The sequence below is a fragment of the Protopterus annectens genome, chromosome 7.part0 (genome assembly GCF_019279795.1).
Source record: "Protopterus annectens isolate FY-2018-M chromosome 7.part0, PAN1.0, whole genome shotgun sequence".
Lineage (NCBI taxonomy): Eukaryota > Metazoa > Chordata > Ceratodontiformes > Protopteridae > Protopterus > Protopterus annectens.
Genome location: NC_056739.1, coordinates 1,233,152,569 through 1,233,173,428, shown reverse-complemented (window position 1 = coordinate 1,233,173,428; position 20,860 = coordinate 1,233,152,569). Strand labels below are relative to the sequence as shown.

The 20,860-nt window shown below is 44.0% G+C and overlaps 1 protein-coding gene across 1 annotated transcript in view; it reads right to left on the bottom strand.

The window, feature by feature from the left end:
* LOC122806154 (ubiquitin-conjugating enzyme E2 Q2-like) overlaps nucleotides 1-20,860 on the bottom strand; it is an 800,789-nt gene that overhangs the window by 210,960 nt on the left and 568,969 nt on the right. The window contains exon 6 of the mRNA XM_044076390.1: nucleotides 7,657-7,752. Coding sequence (XP_043932325.1) covers nucleotides 7,657-7,752 — 96 coding nt within the window. The remainder of the gene's footprint in view (nucleotides 1-7,656; nucleotides 7,753-20,860) is intronic.

Sequence of the window (20,860 nt, the reverse complement as noted above, 5' to 3'; positions counted from 1 at the left end):
TGAGAAGCCCCTTCAGCCTGGCCTACTTCCTGAGAGGACACATCCTGTAACAGTAAAGTTTCTCCCTGAGACTCCAAAGAAATTCCTGGCAGAACCTCCGGCTCCACTGAGCCTTCTAAAGAACCGACGTCCGGGACTGTCGGTTCTTCCATTCTAGGTTTCCCTGCTTTGTCCTTGCGCTTTTTGGCTGAAGCGGGCGTCGGAGCATCCGACGGCATTTTATAATTACAACGCTTCCCAAACACTAACCTGGCACAGTCTAACCTTCTCTTAATAGTGCGTTTGTTAAACCTAGCACAAGAGCGGCATCCAACAACGTCGTGCTCAGGCCCTAAACAAGGTATACACAAAGTATGGTAATCCCTATGAGGTATCTGTTTCCCACAAGAAATACAGTTATTCACTTTTTCTGACATCCGGTTAAATACTGAGGCAAGAAAAAACCAAAATATTCCCCAACGGGGTACTTAGCCAACTTTGATTCGGTCTGAAACTCTGACTTCAGAAACTTTCAGAACGCCAACCTGCACTCGCAAAAACTGCTTCTGCATCGGACCATGCGGCAAAAAAGACTGAGGATATGACGTCGGTCATGCGCATTAGTACCCTGACGTACTGACGTCAGTCTAATGCGCCGTGACCGACGTCAGCCATATACTTTGGTATTCGGGCCGACTGGACAGCGGACTACCCCCAATGGTTAGGACTGCAGCAATGTGGAATGAAGAACATCTGGCTATCATATTTTGAAATAGTATGTTTGGAAACAGGTCTACCATCTTCCCCTTCTGCAAAGGCCACTAGCACTTCTGCTCTATTTGGTAACTTTGTTCTGTTAATTTAATACCTGACCTGTTGATGAACATCCAGGGATTGTAGGAATTGTTCAGCTTTATTTTGCAGGTTAAGAAAGGACACGAGCAGGTGAAAAACTTAATTCCTTGGGCACAGAAGAGGGATTAGTTCTGAGGTTCCTTCACATTAAGGCTTGTAGTTCTGAGACCCAAATGGCTGAGGTAACCGCTATCAGTAGGGTGGTTTTACAAGTGAGCATCTTCAAAGCATCAAAAACTGTTGGCTCAAAAGGAGACTAGGCATTTTTTTCCACTATATAGTTCAAGCCCCCAAGGAGGTACAGGGTTTTTTCCTGAGATCTTAGGTGTAAACTCCTTTTAGGAACAATTTCTGGTGGCAGTGAATAGAGGGGGAAGCAGGGAAGGCAGAAGCATACACTTTAATACTGGAGTAAAAAGGGCCTGGTCAAAAAAATCCTGAAAGTTATTCCAACACAAATAATGCCTGCATGAGGACATCTGATACCTCTGGCCTGCCACCAAGAAAAAAAGCAGTTTCCATTTAGATAAGTATGATTTTCAAGAAGTTGGCTTTCTTGTCTCTCTCTGGATAGATAGCACTTCAATAGTTTCCAACCCTTCATGCCGTTAGAGTGTGGTCATGTGTGGATGAATAACAGATTAACTGGGTGAGTAGATCCATCACTGATAGAAGGATACAGAATTTCTTTTTGCTAAAAGTTGAGAAGGGAGATAAAGTGCTGCCTTGGCCAGGAGTCTAAGAATATCATGCTTTGCCTTCTTGACCTCACTTTTTATCTGTAAACTGGGAATTAAGGGTAACTGAGGAAAAGCATACAGAAAGGGGTCTTCCATTAGGAGGAGGCATTTATCCTCCATGTCCCTTCCTGTTGGGTTCTGGAGCAGAGCCTTTGTAGCAGTCTATTCTGAAGAGAGATCTATACTGTGGTGCTCCCACTGGTGTGTGAAGTGCAGGAAAATCTCTCTTCAGCATCCATTCATTGGGTTCCAGTAGGTTCCTGCTCAGGCTGTCTGCTACTGTGTCACTCTGGCTCAGGATTTAAGATGCCGTGTCCGTTACAATTCTTGTAAAATGAGCCAAATCTTTACTGCTAGACTGCAGAGTGGGCAGGAAGGAGTTCCCCTTGCTTATGTATCACATAACTGTGACGTTGTCCAACTCTGCAGTGTTTCTGCAATCGAGCTGCTTTGAAAAGCTTTCACAGTTAAAACAGAGAGAGATGCTGGCATTGTTTTTATGTGCAACTTCCTTTGCCCTATGGTCCGCATACCCTACACCTTCAAGAGATCCAAGTGTGCTCCACGAGCTATTTCTGAACGGTCTCAAGTGATGGTTTTGTCCATTTCTGTCCCTGGGTACTGCAAGAGTGTCTTTCCACCATAGTAGTTCCTTTTTTTAGGCAGGGGAGAAGAGGCACCAGGGGTTGAGAATTTTGTTCCAAAATGTTTTAGAAACCACCAGAGATTTCTCATGTAGTTTTGCAAGGGGGTCATTAAGATGCAGGAAGCCATGTATCCCAAGGCACTTGGGTATTTCCTTGCAGACACTGTCTGCCTTAAGAAACAGGCTATGCTGACAGTTTATCCGGGGGGACGGGGACTTGTCTAGTGATAGGAAGGCCTTTTATTGCAGTGAATCTGTCAGTGCACCCAGAAACAGGATTCTTGCCAGAGTCTGAAATTGAGACTTACAGAGGTTGAGAGTGAGGCTTACACTTCTGGAATCAGTCCACAATGACTTGAAGGAATGCTTAAAGTTGCAGGATGGATTGACCCTCAATGAGGCAGTCATCCAGGTAAGCATAAATGTGCACCCGCTGAGGTTCTGTAATGGGCTACAACCAGAACTTGACACATGGTGAAAACACTGGCATCAGTGGGATAAGCCAGATGATAAAAACAGAAACGGTAGTGAAATCCCGCACCCACAAATCAAGAGAGGTCTCGTGTGCTCCGCTGCAATAGGCATGTGAAGGTATGCACCCTTTGGGTCTAGGTCTATATGCTACCTTTTTGTGGGCACCTGACATCACGGGCAAGAAAATCTAAAGAAAATGGCGTCTGCTGCATGTTTTATACCCCTGATGACCTGACGTCATGGAAGAGGAGACCGCAACCGATGCAGGACCCAAGACTTTGGAACTTTACCTTCATCTACAAGCAAATACACCACATAGGTTGTAGAAGATAGAGAAGGAAAAACTCCAGAATGACAGGGGGATGGCGGGAGGGTAACCTGGACTGCAACAGTGAATACAGTCTAACATCTACATTTATGGTAAGTGTACACAACTGTACTATGTTCTTCGTGTTTCACTGTTGCAGTCATTACATTTGGGTAGAATCCCAAAGCTATGGTTGGGAGGCTGGAGGTAAACAGCATTAGGAGCGGCTATAAGGCCCTGCAGAACTGCAGTAGCAAAGACTGCCTAGATTTAGAGTAGAGAGGCAAATGATAATTCTTTGTAAAGGTGCGAACAGAACTCCAAGTAGCAGCCTCTAGAATGTCTTTGGTTGGTACTCCCCTGAGAAAGGCTGCTGAAGTAGCTGCAGCTCTGGTGGAATGAGACCTAATGCCCTTGGGCACAGGTTTACCATGGTGTAAATAGCAGAAACGGATGCAGTGGCTTATCCACTTTGAAATTCTCTGCTTTGAAATAGCCTTGCCTTCTGATCCTGCAGCATATGCCACTAGTAACTGCTCAGTTTTTCTTAGAGCTTTAGTCCTGCTCAAGTAGAATCTTAGCTGTCTACGTCCAAGGAATGCAGAATTCTCTCCCCCTTGTTCTGCGGATTTGGATAAAAGGTTGTCAGATGAATTGTTTGATTGAGAGCCACAATGGAGACCACCTTAGGCATAAAAGTAGGATTTTTACTCAGACACCCTGTCTGGGTAAAACATGATAAAAGGCTCAACAGCCATGAGGGCCTGTAGCTCTGAAACTCTTCTTGCTGAAGTAATTGCTAGTAGCAGAGCTGTTTTCTATGATAAGCACTTTATATCAGCGGTAACAGCTGGTTCAAATGGAGGCAGGGTGAGCTTTTCCAGCACATAACTGAGGTCCTACGCAGGCAATGGTGATCTTCTAGGAGGCCTTAAATTTGTGGCTCCTCTAAGATACTGCTTTAGTAAAGGATGAGAAAAGATTGGTGGCTCTGTATTGTAATGAGCCAAAATGGCAGAGACACGAATTTTAATTGACGAGAAAGATAGGCCTTTGTCAAGCATCTCAGTTAAGTATTGCAAAATCTGAGGAATATTTGGTTCTGCTGTATCAGTTCCTTGTGCTTGATTCCAATCACAGAATCTCTTCCATTTGTCAGCATAAGATTTTCTAGTACTAGACCTTCTGGGTTCCAAAATGACATCCATCACAGCTTTACTGAGAGGTGTTGTTTGTATGACTACATGATCAGCCATGCAGCCAGGTTCAGGGTCTGTAGTTGATTGTGCAGGATCTGATTGTTTTACTGGGGCAGTAGTTGTGGTCTTTGAGGCAAGGTCCAAGCTGGGTACCGAGACAAGTTCCTTAGGATTAGGTACCAGTGTTGGTGGGGCCAGTCTGGGGCAATTAGTATCATCTTCGGTTTCTCGTCTGACTTTTAGGAGGATCTTGGGGAGAAGAGGCAGAGGAGGAAAGGCGTAAACCGATAGGTTTTTCCAACTGAAGGATACGGCGTCCACTTTCCATGCTTGTCTGTGATAAGCCCTTGTGCAGAATCTTTTCAATTTATAATTATGAGGAGAGGCAAATAGATTTATGTCTGGGCTCACCCATTTCTCTGTTATCATGATGAAGACTTGTGGATTTAGTTTTCACTCGTGAGGATCCATAAGGTTTCTGCTTAAATCGTCTACCAGAGCATTTTGTTTTCCTGGCAGGAATTGAGCTTGAAGATGCATTTGGTAGGTCAAAGCTGTGTCTCAGTGCCATGGCTAATCTGCAAAGGGGGTAGGAGTGTGTGCCCTCGTCTGTTTATATACCACATGACTGTGGTGTTGTCCATCTTTATCAGTAGTCGTACTGGATGAAGTAAGTCCTTGAAGGCTGTTAGGGCATTTTGAACAGCTAGCATCTCTTTCTGGTTGATATGCAGATGCATTTGTTTGGGTGTCCGTATGCCCTGAATGCATCTTCCTGCCATGTGGGCCCCCCAGGCATAATATGATGCGTCTGTTAAGGTTTGGCTGGCAGGGGGTAGAGTGAAGGGCCGTCCCATGTTTTGGTGACATGCCATTGCCCACCATAGAAACTCCTGTTGCAGGCAGGGAATGAGAGGAATCATTGTTTCCAGACTGTGAGAATGTTGACTCCATAAACTTCTTTAGGTACCATTGAAGTTTCCTCATATGCAGTCTTGCATATAGAATCAGTAGGATGCAGGATGCCATGAAGCCCAGAGCCTGCAGAATTTGTCTTGCAGAAGACTGGGTTTTTGTTGCCATCAGTTTGAAGTAAGTAGTCAGTTGCCTTTGCTCGTTTGGAGTGAGATAAGCCATCTGGGCAGTTGTATTCAAGCTTGCACCCAGGAAAGTTATCTTTTTCGAGGGTATCAGTTGTGATTTCTTTTCGTTTATTGCGTACCCTAGGCATGTTAGAAGCCTTTTCACAAATGCCAGTTGTCTAAGAAGAGTGCCCTTGTTCTCTGCTTGAATGAGACAGTCGTCTAAGTAAGGATATATTTGTATATTTCTTTGTCTGCAAAATGCAATTACTGGTGCCAGGAGTCGGCCGACCGGCACTTACTGATGTAATGGCGTCAGCTGCATGTTTTATACACCTGACGTCATGGAAGCAGGGACAGCAACCGACGCAGGACCCAAGACTTTGTTAATCAGGCTAACTGAGGGCTACCTGCCAGCAGATAACCCAAATGTAATGACTGCAACAGTGAAACACGAAGAACATCCACACTTTTTTTAAACCCCCAAAACAGTCACATGACCCCCTCATCACTTAAACTCAAAGTCATAAACACAATATACACAAATCCTTAAAACAGGTGCACAGTTATCAAAATGTGTTGATGCTTTACTAAAGCTGATAACAAAAGTTGTACCCCTACAAGCATGGAATGCATGCTATCTCATGTATGCTCTAAGTTTCAATAAACAAGCCATCAAAGATGCTTCATTAAGGCAAGGCACACAGCCTGCATTCAAGCAGACCTGCCAAGTACAATTCTTTTTTCTCTAAATACTGCCCACTGCCCCCCTCTTGAATTAAAATCCACCTTCTCCAAAACTGTGAATTTGAAACTATGACCTGGATGACTACTATGTTTGCATAATGCATTAGTCAACTTATTTCTTCTGATTTCATACAAGTGTTAGTAAATTCTTTTCTTGATTTTCCTCTTGGCCTTGCCAACATACAACCCTGGACACTGTTGACATAATGCCACATACCACTCCACTACTGTTGCAATTGTATTTACCTTTAACTTCAAATTTCATAGTCCCGACAATGAATATTTAATGAAAATCTGTTTACAATAATTACCAAATCCACATCTATTCATTCCATACGTATTATTTCTGGACTCTGATATTCTTTAAACTTCTCACTTTTTTGAAAGCCATAACTGGCTTGTCCCCCACTTTCTGTTTAAGCTCCTTATTCTCATCTAATATGCAACAATTATTTTTGTGCACTCCAACTGATAGTATCAGTACCCAGGCAGAACACAGTTAAAAAAAAATGACCTTAGCTTTGAATTTATTCTCCTTTATCCTATCGCCATTCTGGAGTGAACTGGTGACAAATACATTTTTCAAAATATGGGTAAAAAAACAAATGTTTTTTCTTTCAGTGATAACTCTGTACATACACAGCCATCAATAAAAATGACAGGGTAACCCCTTTTCTTAAACATGTTCCACAATAATGAACATTCATCTGTGAAATCTTCAAACTCCAAAACCATTCAGGCTGCAAAGAAGAACTGTCCTTTCACCACCGCTTTCTTCTGGGCAGGTGGATCACTAGTATAATATAAAAATTAGTTTGAATATTTTGATGTAAATATTCTTGGGGGAATATTGTCTACATCATCTTTCCAAACTATAAAAAAGTAGAGTACGTATGTAGGGATTACTGGGGCTTTTTGGAGGAATGTAATACGTTGTCATACAAGTACGTTTTTATAACTATTGATGTAAAGATTTGTTCACAGTAATTCCACTCTCTACTGGGTTAGAATTGTTTACTGAGCTTTTATACAGTGATTGGGGGGGGTTGACACAGGACATGATAAATACCTATGAAAATATGAAAGATAGAGATAGCCAGCCAGACAAAAACACAAGCACAAAGTTATAAATACAAAAGGTTATCCTGGAGTTTAACATGAGCATAGGAGACTACCTCTGCACAAAGCAAAAACTGAACTAACAAGTCACTGGGCAAATTACTGCTGCTTGTACAATAACAGGATTCTAAGATACAGCATTACAGATTAGTCTGAAATGCCAAAGTTCAGACTACAGTAAACAAGTAGCTACTCAGCCACAGACTCCCTCCCAATTGACTAATACATTAGGAAAAAGTACATACTCTTAACGGCTTAATAAAATAAAATGCATAAAGCAGACAAGCAGTCTTACACGATTACTTACCTAGAATGCTTCAAAACGAGTTTAAAACTTATCAGCCAGCAGTCGGTATGCGACAAATGCTGATAATCTGAAAGCTGCAAACGGGTGGGTGCAGGTATTACAAATACATGATGCTTGTCACAGCTTTTGAAACATTCCATGCAAATGCACAACAGTTAATTTTACATAACCTCAGAAAACATACTTCTGACAGTAAAATACTTTACCTTGAACAAGAAACTGAGCAAGATAAATGCTACCCCTTCTTTTTCTTTCAACACCAACAGGTCACTATGTAGTGGACTGTCTGGGTCAACCCTGTTTAAAAAAAGACAGTCAGACAATCTCATTTCAGGCGAGCTGCAATCCTACAACTGGCATATTTATTTTCCTTTAGTTAGCATTCAAATCCTCGCAACAAACCATATGCCTGTGTGTGAGTGAGCATACACAAAAGCATGAGACAGCCTTCATGCTTACATGTACATACTGAATTTTAATTTGCTGTTCATTCCTTCATGTAGAAAGTACAGTTGTGTACACTTACCATAAATGTAGATGCTCTAGTGTATTCACTGTTGCAGTCCTAACAAATGGGTTATCCGGCTCCCAGTAGCCCTCTATCGGCCAGAATACCAAAGGTAAGTAAAAATTATGTTGGCTGCTGTCGGCTGTAAAGGACGTCAGGGCATCAGATACAAAAGGAGGTAGCAGATGTCACTTCCTCAGTCTTTCTTGCCATAACAATCAGAAGTCTGCAGAAATAAGGCTGAAGCCAAAAGCAACATTTGCAAATAATATCCAAATTAGCCTGTACCTCAGGAAAACAGAACAGTAAAGGACCAAAAGGGGAGAAGGAGGGAGGGAAACCAAGACTGCAACAGTAAATACACTCAGAACATCTACATTTATGGTAAGTGTACTCAAGTGTACTATGTTCATAGTGTTTCACTGCTGCAGTCCTAACAAATGGGTTGATTATCAAAGCCCAGAAAGAAGGGAGGAGGAACCAACAGAATCAAGGGTTGGAAATAATGCTCTGCAACACAGCAGTGGCAAACCCTGCCCTAGCTCTGGTAAATAGAGGCAAATTGTAATGCTTAGTGAAAGTGTGAACAGAAGACCATGTGGCAGCCTCCAAAATATCTTTAGTAGGGACACCCTTTAAAAAGGCTGCACAAGTGGAAGCCGCTCTAGTTGAGTGGGTCCTAATCCCTTGAGGAGGAACCTTGCCATGAAAGAAATAACAAAAGGTGATACAATGTGCAATCCACTTGGAAATGGTTTGCTTAGAAATAGGCTTGCCCTGAGCTCCAGAGGCAAAACTGACCAATAACTGTGCTGATTTCTGAAGGTCTTTAATCCTGTTCAGATAAAACCTGAGTTGTCTGTGCACATCAAGAGAATGTAGGATCCTTTCACCTTTATTTCGAGGATTAGGAAAGAAGGTAGGAAGGTGTATGGTCTGATTAAGAGTCAGACTAAAAAAACCCTTAGGCATAAAGGAGGGATTAGTTCTCACAGAGACTCTCTGCAAGGAAAATAAAAAAAAGGCTCCATGGCCATCAAAGCTTGCAGCTCCGAAACCCTCCTTGCTGAAGTTACAGCCAAGAGGAAGGCTGTCTTCCAAGAGAGAAACTTTAAATTTGCAGAGGCAGCTGGCTCAAAAGGAGGAAGATTGAGTTTCTCTAAAACAAAATTAAGATCCCAGGCTGGAGTAGGTGCCCTTCTGGGAGGGTTTAAGTTGCAAGCACCTCTGAGAAACACTTTCATCAGGGGATGAGAGAAAATGGGTTGTTCAATAGAACAATGAGCAGACATGGCTGAAGCATGGATCTTGATAGAGGAAAAAGAAAGACCACCCTGAAGCAAATCAGCCAGGTATTCCAGGATCAGAGGAAGGGTAGGCTAAGAAGAAGATTCCCCTCTAGCCTGCATCCATTGAGAGAACCTTTCCCATTTGCCAGCATAGAACTTCCTAGTGCTAGGCCTCCTGGCATCTCTCAGCACATAAACCACCTGCTGGGAAAGGGAAGAAGAAAGGGAAGGGGTCATACAATGAGCCATGCTGCCAAATGGAGAGACTGAATATGTAGAATGTTTCTCCCTTCCTGAACCAAAAGATCTGGCTTCAGAGGAAGATGCCACGGAGGAAAATGGGAGAGACTGTGAAACAGTGGATACCAATGCTGTCTGTGCCAGTCCGGAGCTATGAGAATAGTCCTTGGTTGTTCATCCCTGATCTTCACTAATACTTTGGGAAGAAGAGGAAGAGGAGGGAAGGCGTATACTGATAGCGTCCAAGGGAAGGACAGAGCATCCACTTTCCAGGCTCTGCTGTGATGCTGTCTGCAGCAAAACAGAGGTAGAAGATGATTGTCTGGGGAGGAGTAAAGATCCACCTGAGGTGTGCCCAAACGTTGAATGATGCTGTAAAAGACTACTCTGTCCAGCTGCCACTCGTAAGGATCCAGGGTTTGCCTACTCAACTGGTCTGCCAAAACACTGAGCCTTCCTGGAAGAAACTGAGCTAGGAGATGCAAGTCCAGGGATGCTGCCATGGACCAAAGATTAATGCTTTGTCTGCACAGGGGATAAAGGAGTCCCTCCCTGCTTGATGTACCACATGACTGTGATGTTGTTTGTTCTGACAAGCAGGGTCCCTGGAGAAAGAAGGTGCTTGAAAGCTAGTAAGGCCTGCTGAACTGCAATCAACTCTTTTAGATTTATGTGTAGGTGCATCTGCTGGGCATTCCAACGTCCCTGTATGCATCTGCCATCCAGGTGTGCTCCCCAGGTGTAGTCAGATGCTTCTGTGGTCAGAACTTGAGTGGCAGGAGGTTTTGTAGACAAGGCTGTTGCCTACCATAGAAACTCCATCTGCAGAGATGGAAGCAGAGGAGTTGTGTACACTTACCATAAATGTAGATGTTCGAGTGTATTCACTGTTGCAGTCATTACATTTGGGTAGTCTGCTGGCAGGTTGCCCTCAGTCGGCCTGAATAACGAAGTCTTGGGTCCTGCATTGGTTGCTGTCTCCCCTTCCATGACGTCAGGTTGTCAGGGGTATAAAACATGCAGCCGATGCCATTTTAATCAGTTTTTCTTGCCCCGGATGTCAGGTGCCCCCCAAATGGGGAGCAAAATTATACGTATAAACATTTAATATATAAATGCACCTTAGAAACAAAAAATGTACCTTCAACTAAAAGCAGATATACCACAAAGGCTTTTGAGTATAGTGAAGGAAAGAAAAGGTATAGAAAAGGGGGCTGGAGGGTGAATAACCCAGACTGCAACAGTGAATACACTTGAACATCTACATTTATGGTAAGTGTACACAACCGTACTATGTTCTTCTTGTTTCACTGTTGCAGTCATTACATTTGGGTAGAATCCCAAAGCTATGGATGGGAGGATGGAACTAAACAGCATTAGGAGCAGCTAACAAGGCCCTGCAGGACTGCAGTGGCAAATCCTGCCATGGATTTAGAGAAGAGAGGTAAATGATAATGCTTTGTGAATGTATGAACTGAGCTCCAAGTAGCAGCTTTTAGAATGTCTCTAGTAGGTACCCCTCTGAGAAAAGCTGCTGAAGTAAAGGCAGCCCTGGTGGAATGGGATCTGATCCTCTTGGGCACAGGTTTACCATGGTGCAAGTAGCAGAAATGAATGCAATGGCTTATCCATTTAGAAATAGTATGCTTTGATATTGCCTTCCCCTCTGATCCTGCAGCAAATGCTACCAGTAGTTGCTCAGACTTTCTTAGAGATTATCTCCTGTTTAAGTAGAATCTTAGTTGTCTATGTACATCCAATGAATGCAGAATCTGCTCCCCCTTCTTCTGCGGATTTGGGAAAAAAAAGTTGGCAGGTGAATGGTCTGGTTAAGAGTCACACTGGATACCACCTTAGGCATAAAAGAAGGATTGGTCCTGAGGGCCACCCTCTCCGGGTAAAAAATAATGAAAGGCTCCACTGCCATGAGAGCCTGTAGTTCTGAAATCCTTCTAGCTGAAGTGATTGCCAAAAGAAAAGCAGTCTTCCAAGAAAGAAATTTTATATCAACAGTAGCTACTGGTTCAAAAGGAGGCAGGGTGAGTTTTTCCAGCACAAAATTGAGGTCCCATGCAGAAGTTGGCGCTCTCCTGGGAGGCCTTACATTTTTGGCCACTCTGAGATACTGTTTTAGTAGTGGATGAGAAAAGAGGGGGAGGCTCTGTGTTGTAATGAGCCGAGATGGCAGTGGCATGGATTTTTATTGAAGAAAAAGATAGGACCTCAAGCATCTCAGTTAAGTATTGTAAAATCTGAGGAATATTGGGCTTTGCTGTGTCTATTCCTTGTGATTGGTTCCAAGCACAGAATCTCTTCCATTTGTCAGCATAAGGTTTTCTAGTACTAGGACTTCTAGCTTCCAAAATGACATCCATCACAGGTTTACGGAGAGATGTGATTTGAATAATTAGTTGATTAGCCATGCTACAAGATTCAGAGTTTGGAGCTGTGTGCGCAGAATTTGATAGTTCTGCTGAGACAATAGATGAGGTGTTTGAAGCAAGTACCACGGAGGAAGGTGTGACATATTCCTTAGAAGCGGGTACCAGTGTTGGCGAGGCCAGTCCAGAGCAATTAGAATCATTTTTGTTTTTTGCTGTCTGACTTAGTAAGACCTTGGAGAGTAGAGGCAGAGGGGGAAAGGCATAGACTGATAGGTTTTTCCAACTGAAGGATGGAGCATCCATTTTCCATGCTTTTTTATGATGAGTTCTTGTGCAGAATTTGTCCAACTGATAGATCTATTTGCCTCTCCCCAAAACTATGTCGGGGCTTTCCCATTTCTGTGTTAACATGCTGAAGATTTGTGGATCCAGTTTCCATTTGTGTGGGTCCATAAGATTTCTGCTTAGGTCGTCTGTCAGAGTATTTTGCTTTCCTGGCAGGAATTGAGCTTGAAGATGTATTTGGCAAGTCAAGGCTGTGTTCCACAAGGCCATGGCTAGTCTGCAAAGGGGGTCTGAATGGGTACCCCCCTGCTTGTTTATGTACCACATTACTGTGGTGTTGTCCGTCTTTATCAGTAGTTGTCCTGGATGAAGTAAGTCCTTGAAGGCTGTCAGAGCATTCTGAACAGCTAGCATTTCTTTCTGGTTGAGATGTAGATGCATTTGGTTTGGGCTCCATTTGCCCTGAATGCATCTCCTTGCCAGGTGGGCCCCCCAAGCATAGTCTGATGCGTCTGTAGTCAGGGTTTGGGTGGCAGGGGGTAGAGTGAATGACAATCCCTTGTTTTGGTGACATGTGTCTGCCCACCAAAGAAACTCCTGTTGTAGGCAGGGAATGAGAGCAATTACTGTTTCCAGGCTGTGATAATGTTGACTCCATAAGCTTTTTAGGTACCATTGAAGCTTCCTTATACGCAGTCTCGAATATGGAATCAGTAGAATGCAGGATGCCATGAACCCCAAAGCCTGCAGAATTTGTCTTGCAGATAACTGGGTTTTTGTTCATTTGTTTGAAGTATATTGTCAATTGAATTTGTTTGTCTGGCGTGAGGTAAGCCATCTGGGCAGCTGCATTCAAGCTTGCACCCAGGAATGTAATTTGACAGGGTACCAGTTGTGACTTCTTTTCGTTTATGGTGTACCCTAGGCATGCTAGAAGCCTTTTTACAAACGCCAGATGCTGAAGAAGAGTGTCCTTGTCCTCTGCCTGAATGAGACAATCGCACAGATAAGGGTAAATCTGAATGTTTCTTTGTCTGCAGAATGCAATTATTGGTGCCAGGCACTTTGTAAAGACCCTGGGCGCAGTAGATAAGCCAAAGGGCAGTGCAGAGAATTGGTAATGCAAAAAAAGTACAGTTTTGTACCTACCATAAATGTAGATGTCCGATAGGAGTGCATCTGCAGTCCTTACAAATGGGTTGTCCTGTCGTCAGGCAGCCCTTCGGTCGGCCGGATTCCAAAGTCTGGGTCTGGCCTCGGTTGGTGTCGCACTTCACCCGACGTCATAGCTGCAGTTATTCGGGTATAAAGGCATCAGCCGACGCCATTTTCCTCAGTGTTTCTTGCCCCAGATGCCAGGTGCCATCTTGGAAGGCTAAATTTGGATAAATGCCAATGATTCCAAATAGTAGAGAGCAAACACAAAAAATAAGCATGTATGTACATATATACAAACAAATACACCATAATAGATCCCCCCAAGCTAGCTGAAGGCTGGCAAATACCCTAGGAGTACCTCAGAGGGGAAGGTGGGTGGGTAATCCTGACTGCAGATGCATTCCTATCGGACATCTACATTTATGGTAGGTACAAAACTGTACTATGTCCTTCAAGGATGCATCTGCAGTCCTTACAAATGGGTAGAATACCATAGCTAAACAAGGGGAGGAGGAAAGAGTAGCGATTATGGTGTAGCTAGGATCCCCTTGCAAAAACAGCAGTGGCAAAACCTGCTCGGGATCTAGAGTATAAAGGTAAATTGTAATGCTTGGCAAATGTATGCACGGAGGTCCAAGTAGCAGCCTCTATAATGTCCTTGGTAGCCACTCCTCGTAAGAAGGCTGTGGTAGTGGCTGTAGCCCTTGTGGAGTGAGGCCTGATGTTCTCAGGAGTTTTCTTTCCATGGTAGGAGTAACAAAATCTAATGCAATTTCCTATCCATTTGGAGATTGTCTGTTTTGAAATTGGTTTTCCTTCCTTTCCTGTGGCATATGCTACCAGAAGCTGGTCAGTTTTTCTATTGGACTTAGTCCTGTCCAGGTAGTAGCGTAACTGTCTGTGAACATCCAAGGTATGCAAAAGTCTTTCTCCCCTGTTTTGTGGGTTTGGAAAGAATGTAGGTAGGTGGATAGCCTGATTTAATGACACTCTGGATACCACCTTAGGCATAAATGTAGGATTTGTTCTCATGGACACTATCTTGATGGAAGATCAGGAAGGGTTGCACTGCCATTAATGCCTGTAGTTCATAGACCCTTCTTGCTGAAGTTATTGCCAGCAGGAAAGCAGTCTTCCAAGATAAGTATTGTAATTCTGCTGTTGCTGCTGGCTCGAAAGGAGGAAGTGTCAATTTCTCTAGCACAAAGTTCAAGTCCCATGCTGGCAATGGTGGCTTCCTGGGAGGTTTTACATTTTTAATTCCCCTCAAACTGTCTGAGCAGAGGATGAGAGAAGACAGGAGGATCCAAGCTGTATTGTGCTGAAATAGCTGATGCATGTATCTTGATGGAAGAATAGGACAGGCCTGTGTGGAAGAGCTCTGCCAAGTACTCGAAGATGTTGGCCATGTTTACCAGAGTCGCATCTTCTCCCTTTGCAGTACTCCAAATGAGATATCTTTTCCATTTTGCTGCATAATTCTTTCTTGTTGAAGGTCTGCGAGCCTCCAGGATTATGTCCTTAACCCTTTGGGATAAATTTGGGTTAATTGCTGTTATGTAATGTTCCAGGCAGTTAGCTGCAGAGTTTTCAGGTTTGGATGCAGGATGTTGTAGTTGTTCTGTGTTAACAGTAATGTGATCAGGGGTAGTGTCCATATTTGTTCCCGAGACATGCTCCTCAGCAATGGGTACCAATGTTGTCTTGGCCAGTCTGGAGCTATCAGAATGATCCTTGGACGGTCCTCTTTGATCTTCAGAAGCACCTTGTGCATCAAAGGAAGTGGTGGAAATGCGTATGCTGTCAGGTTTTTCCAACTGAAGGATAGGGAGTCCACCTTCCAAGCAAGTGGGTGGTATGTCCTTGTGCAGAATTTCTTTAGCTGGTGATTGAATGGGGATGCAAACAAGTCTATTTGTGGAAATCCCCATTTCCTTGTGATGGCTTTGAAGATGTCCGGATGAAGCATCCATTCGTGGGCATCTGTGGTTGTTCTGCTTAATATGTCTGCTAGAATGTTTTCTTTTCCCGGTACAAAAATTGCTTGTAACAATGTTGTAGCTCAGAGCCACATCCCATAGGTCCAGTGCCAGCCGGCATAGAGGATATGAATGGGTGCCTCCCTGTTTGTTGATGTACCACATAACTGTGGTGTTGTCTCTGTCCTTATCAATTGACCTTCTTGGAGAAATGGTCTGAATGACTGGATTGCCAATTTTACTGCCAGCATTTCCTTTAGATTTATGTGTAGGCGCAGCTGGTCTTGAGTCCATAAGCCTTGCATGCACTTGCCCTGCATGTGTGCCCCCCAACCGAGGTCTGAGGCATCTGTCGTGATGTTTTGGCTTGGTTGGCTGTTGCGGAAGGGCAACCCTGTGTTTGATTGGCAGGCCTGAGCCCACCATAGGAACTCTTGTTTCAGGCATGGGATTATTGGGATTTTGGTTTCTAGGCTGTGCTTGTGTTGTGACCACAAATTCCTTAGGTACCACTGTAGCTTTCTCATATGCAGTCTGGCATGAGGGACCAGAATTATGCGGGATGCCATGAAGCCTAGAGCTTGCAGCACTTTTCTTGCAGTTAGGTGGTTCTGCTTTGTTAATGCCAAGAAGTAGAGAGGTAGTTGCTCTTTCTTTTCTGCAGTTAGGAATGCCATTTGTTTTGATGTGTCCAGCTCTGCACCCAGAAAGGTTATTCTTTGGGATGGAATCAGCCTTGACTTTTTTATATTGACTGTATATCCCAAGGCTTGCAGCAGGTAAATGACTCTTTGTAAGTCTTCTGCTAGCTTGCTTTTGTTGTCCGCTTAAATCAGGCAGTCGTCCAGGTAGGGATAAATTTGGATTCCCTGAAGTCTGCAATGAGCAATTACTGATGCCAGGCATTTCGTGAACACTCTGGGCAGTAGATAAGCCAAAGGGCAATGCTGAAAATTGATAATGCTCTGATCCTGCAAGAAATCTGAGGTATCTTCTGCAAATAGGTCTTATGGGGACGTGCAGGTATGCCTCCTTGAGATCTAGAGTTACCAGCCAAGACTCCTTGCCCAGCATGGGAAGAAGCTGCTGTAGGGTCAGCATTTTGAATTTTGGAACAATAAGGAATGTGTTTAAAGCGGATAGGTCTAGAATGGGTCTCCATTTGTTTTCTTTTCTTGGTACCAGGAAGAGTCTGGAGTAAAATCCCTTTCCTTGCTCCATAGATGGTACCTTTTCCACAGCTCTCATTCTTAATAAGCGGAGATATTTGTTTTAGAGCTTCTGTCCTTTGAGTAGGTGGTAGGTTTGGCATTCCTCTCTTCCTGGTAGAGTATGGAAATGGAACCGTAACCTTGGTCTATAGTTTGCAAAATCCATTTTTCCCTTGTGATGCAATGCCAGTTTTTGAGAATAAGGTTAGTTTTCCCGCTAAGGGTGCTTCTAGTTGTTCCCTGGTAGGCGGTGCCACTGTCAAGTCACTGTGATTGAGTTGTTGTAGAGGTGGTGGCTGCGTCCGTGCCTCGCTGGTTGTTACCTTGCCATTGGCGTCCCTGTAGGCACCCCTGGATTGGTTTCTGCCTCTTGAACGCCTATTCCTGCCCCTCTGAGGCTTAGAGGAGTCGGAAAGGACCAATTCTTGGAGGGCCAGTTCCTGCTAAATCTTGGAGGTTGAACCTGTAAGAAATCTTTCACCGTTTGTACAGATTTCGCCTTCTCTTCCATCTTTTTTAGCACCTGCTGAGCAGGGGAACCAAATAAATTGACCTTGTCCATGGGTGCATCCAAAAGCTTTGATTTGACATGGTCTGGTAATGCCTGTTCTTTCAACCATGCATGTCTCCTGATAACTGTGCCAGTCATGGCTGATCTAAAGGAAGCCTCCAGTGCATCATAGCCACATTTTAAAGAATGGTTACTAACCTGCTGTATGTTATGTACCATTTCCTGAACATATTTCTTATCTAAAGATTCTTCAGAGGAAAGCTTTTTAGTTAACTGGTCAAGCATAAACTCTTGATATTGAATCATATGAAATTGGCAGTTTAAAGCCCTAGCTGACAAGGTAGCAGAAGTGTAAACTTTTTTACCCCATCGCTCTAAGGACCTGGATTCCCTTTCAGAGGGGAGGGTTTTTTTAGTAGAAGTAGCAGCTACAGCTTTAGGGCCCTGGGCGATGGTCTCTGGATCTGCCAAAGGAGCCTTGTATAAATGGTGATGAGTGTCCGGGACCCTGTAGAACCTGTCGGGCTTAGCAGGAGCCGGAGGTAATGAATCAGGAGCAGTGCAAGCATCATTAAATGCATCATCTACAACAGAAAGAACTGGAGGTATAGCTAAAGGCCTATGTTGTGGCAAATGTAGAAAGGTTCTAAGCCTTTTTCTGGAGTCTGAGAAATCTTGGCCCTGCCACTGAAATTGTTCCCTCATAGCATGCAAGGTTTCCCCAAAGGAAAATTCCTCAGGTGGAGAGGCTGAAGGAATGGACTCTTCAGCATCAGAGTCTTCGTAAGGAGAATAAGAAGCCTCAGGAAGGTCTGTATGATCTGATTCATCAGAGGAACCATCAGTGGATACTGGTTCAGGGGGCTCTGCTCTAGGTCTCTTTTCTGGAGGTGGGAGAGAGGACCTGTCTGGATGAGGCTGGGATCCACGAATTAAAGAAATTAAATCCTCAGCCAAAGATAGCATATGAGAGCTAGTGCTGGGCCTGTGTGACGAGGGTTTGGCAGGCACAGCTTTGGAAGCTTTGGCTGCTTTAGCCCTGGCAAAGGCCTTGATAGACATGGCTGCAGGAGGCCTAGCAGCTCCACGTGCAGGGGTTGAAATATCCAGGGGAATTGTGTCTGATAATTCCTGAGAAACCGCAACAGAAGGCTGGATTTCAGAAGCAGATTCTACCAGGTTAGAGGAGGCCTCGGTAGAAGGCATGGTTTCGCTGAAGAACGCTTGCTCGGTTTCGGCGAAACCAGAGACACTGCTGTTTGCTTAATGCGGTTTCGCCGAGACCGCTGACCGGAGTGCGGTCCTTTTCTTTGCTTTTGGAAATTTGCGTTGTCGGAGGATCCGGCGGCATAATATAGGCAAAATCAGAGCCGAAAATTTGTTCAGCAAACTCCGACCGACATCTAAGCGGCCGTCGGTTAAAAGAAGAGCAGGCTAGACAAGCTGCTACGTCGTGGTCTGGGCCTAAACAATGTATACAGTAGGGTGGAAATCTTTATGAGGTATTTGTTTCCCACAAGATAAACAGTTATTCACTTTCTCTGACATCGGCTGAGGCAAGAAAGAGTCCCCAACGGGTACTTAGCTTTTAGAAGTCTTGATGAGTATTCGGTAGTAGTAATCTCTGGATCTGACCGACCGGCACTTGCGAACAGCTTCTGCTTCGGGCCCGCGCAAGAAAGACTGAGGAAAATGGCGTCGGCTGATGCCTTTATACCCCAATAACTGCAGCTATGTCGTCGGGTGAAGTGCGACACCAGCCGAGGCCAGACCCAGACTTTGGAATCCGGCCGACCGAAGGGCTGCCTGACGACAGGACAACCCATTTGTAAGGACTGCAGATGCATCCTTGAAGGACATCCTGCTTTGAAGCGGAGGTATCTTCTGCAAGATTCCCTTATTGGAATATGCAGGTATGCCTCAAGTCTAGAGTTACCAACCAGGCATTCTTGCCTAACATAGGCAGGAGCTGTTTTGTAAAGTCAGCATTTTGAATTTTGGAATGTCCAGGAACATGTTTAGAGTTGATAAGTCTAGTACTGTACGCCATGATTTGTCTTTTCTGGGTACCAGGAAAAGTCTTGAATAAAATCCTAGTCCTTTTTCCTTTTCTGGTACCGGTTGAATAGCACCCATATCCATGAGGGACTTGACTTGTTTATGGGCCTCTGCCCACTGGTTTTGTGGCAGTTCTAGCCATCCATTTGGAATAGGCAAAGTATGGAAATGAAATATGTACCCCTGGGATACTATGTTTAATACCCACTTGTCCTGGGTAATTAATCGCCAATTTTGAGCATGATGTGCTAGTTTACAACCCAAGGGGGCTGCCAAAAGATAAGTGCTTGGAGATGGTAGAGGAAAGTCATCGAGACTGCTTACTGAATGGTTGTGCTTTGTTACCTCCAGATTTGGAGGTGGAGGCACCCCACTGCTTTGACCTGTAAGATCCCTGTGATTGATATTTGGAGCCCTTTGAGCACCTGGGTTTGCCCTGAGTGGCTTTGTTGGAGACAGGAAAGGACCAATTCTTAGTAGGCCAGTGCATACTGAACCTGAGTGGCTGCACTTGCAAGAAATCTTTTATAGTTTGTATAGATTTAGCGGTGGCTTCCATTTTCTTTAAAACCTCTTCTGCCTTATTACCAAATAGACTGTCATGCTGTAAAGGAGCATCCAACAATTTAGCTTTAACATGATCAGGCAGATTTTTGCTCCTTGAGCCAGGCATTCCTTCTTCACACAGATCCAATTACGGCAGCCCTGCAAGAGGCCTCCAAGGAATCAAAACCGGATTGCAAAGTATGCTTTCCAACCTGTTCAGCTGAATGCAATAAATCCTGTAACTATTTTCCACACAATCAGAAATCAACATAATTTTGTTTCAGTAAGCCCATAACATGCTGTTGATATTTAAGCATATAAAAGTTCAACTAGAAAAGAAAAAGCAGCAAATGCACTGTGTGCAAAATTCCGTCTCTGTGTCTTGGGAATTCGCCCCTATTCAACGCTCATACCAGTCCACAACACCTTCAATGAAGCCAAGTAGAAGTAAACAAAAGTTTATTGTAATGCCAAGAAACAAAGAATGGTTAAGCGCTTTCACTTGAATAAAACAAGCTTCCTCAGAACACCATAGCTTGCATCACAGTTGCTTAAATAACATTTCTGCAGTTAGGAATGCCATTTGTTTTGATGTGTCCAGCTCTGCACCCAGAAAGGTTATTCTTTGGGATGGAATCAGCCTTGACTTTTTATATTGACTGTATATCCCAAGGCTTGCAGCAGGTAAATGACTCTTTGTAAGTCTTCTGCTAGCTTGCTTTTGTTGTCCGCAAATCAGGCAGTCGTCCAGGTAGGGATAAATTTGGATTCCCTGAAGTCTGCAATGAGCAATTACTGATGCCAGGCATTTCGTGAACACTCTGGGCGCAGTAGATAAGCCAAAGGGCAATGCTGAAAATTGATAATGCTCTGATCCTGCAAGAAATCTGAGGTATCTTCTGCAAATAGGTCTTATGGGGGCGTGCAGGTATGCCTCCTTGAGATCTAGAGTTACCAGCCAAGACTCCTTGCCCAGCATGGGAAGAAGCTGCTGTAGGGTCAGCATTTTGAATTTTGGAACAATAAGGAATGTGTTTAAAGCGGATAGGTCTAGAATGGGTCTCCATTTGTTTTCTTTTCTTGGTACCAGGAAGAGTCTGGAGTAAAATCCCTTTCCTTGCTCCATAGATGGTACCTTTTCCACAGCTCTCATTCTTAATAAGCGGAGATATTTGTTTTAGAGCTTCTGTCCTTTGAGTAGGTGGTAGGTTTGGCATTCCTCTCTTCCCTGGTAGA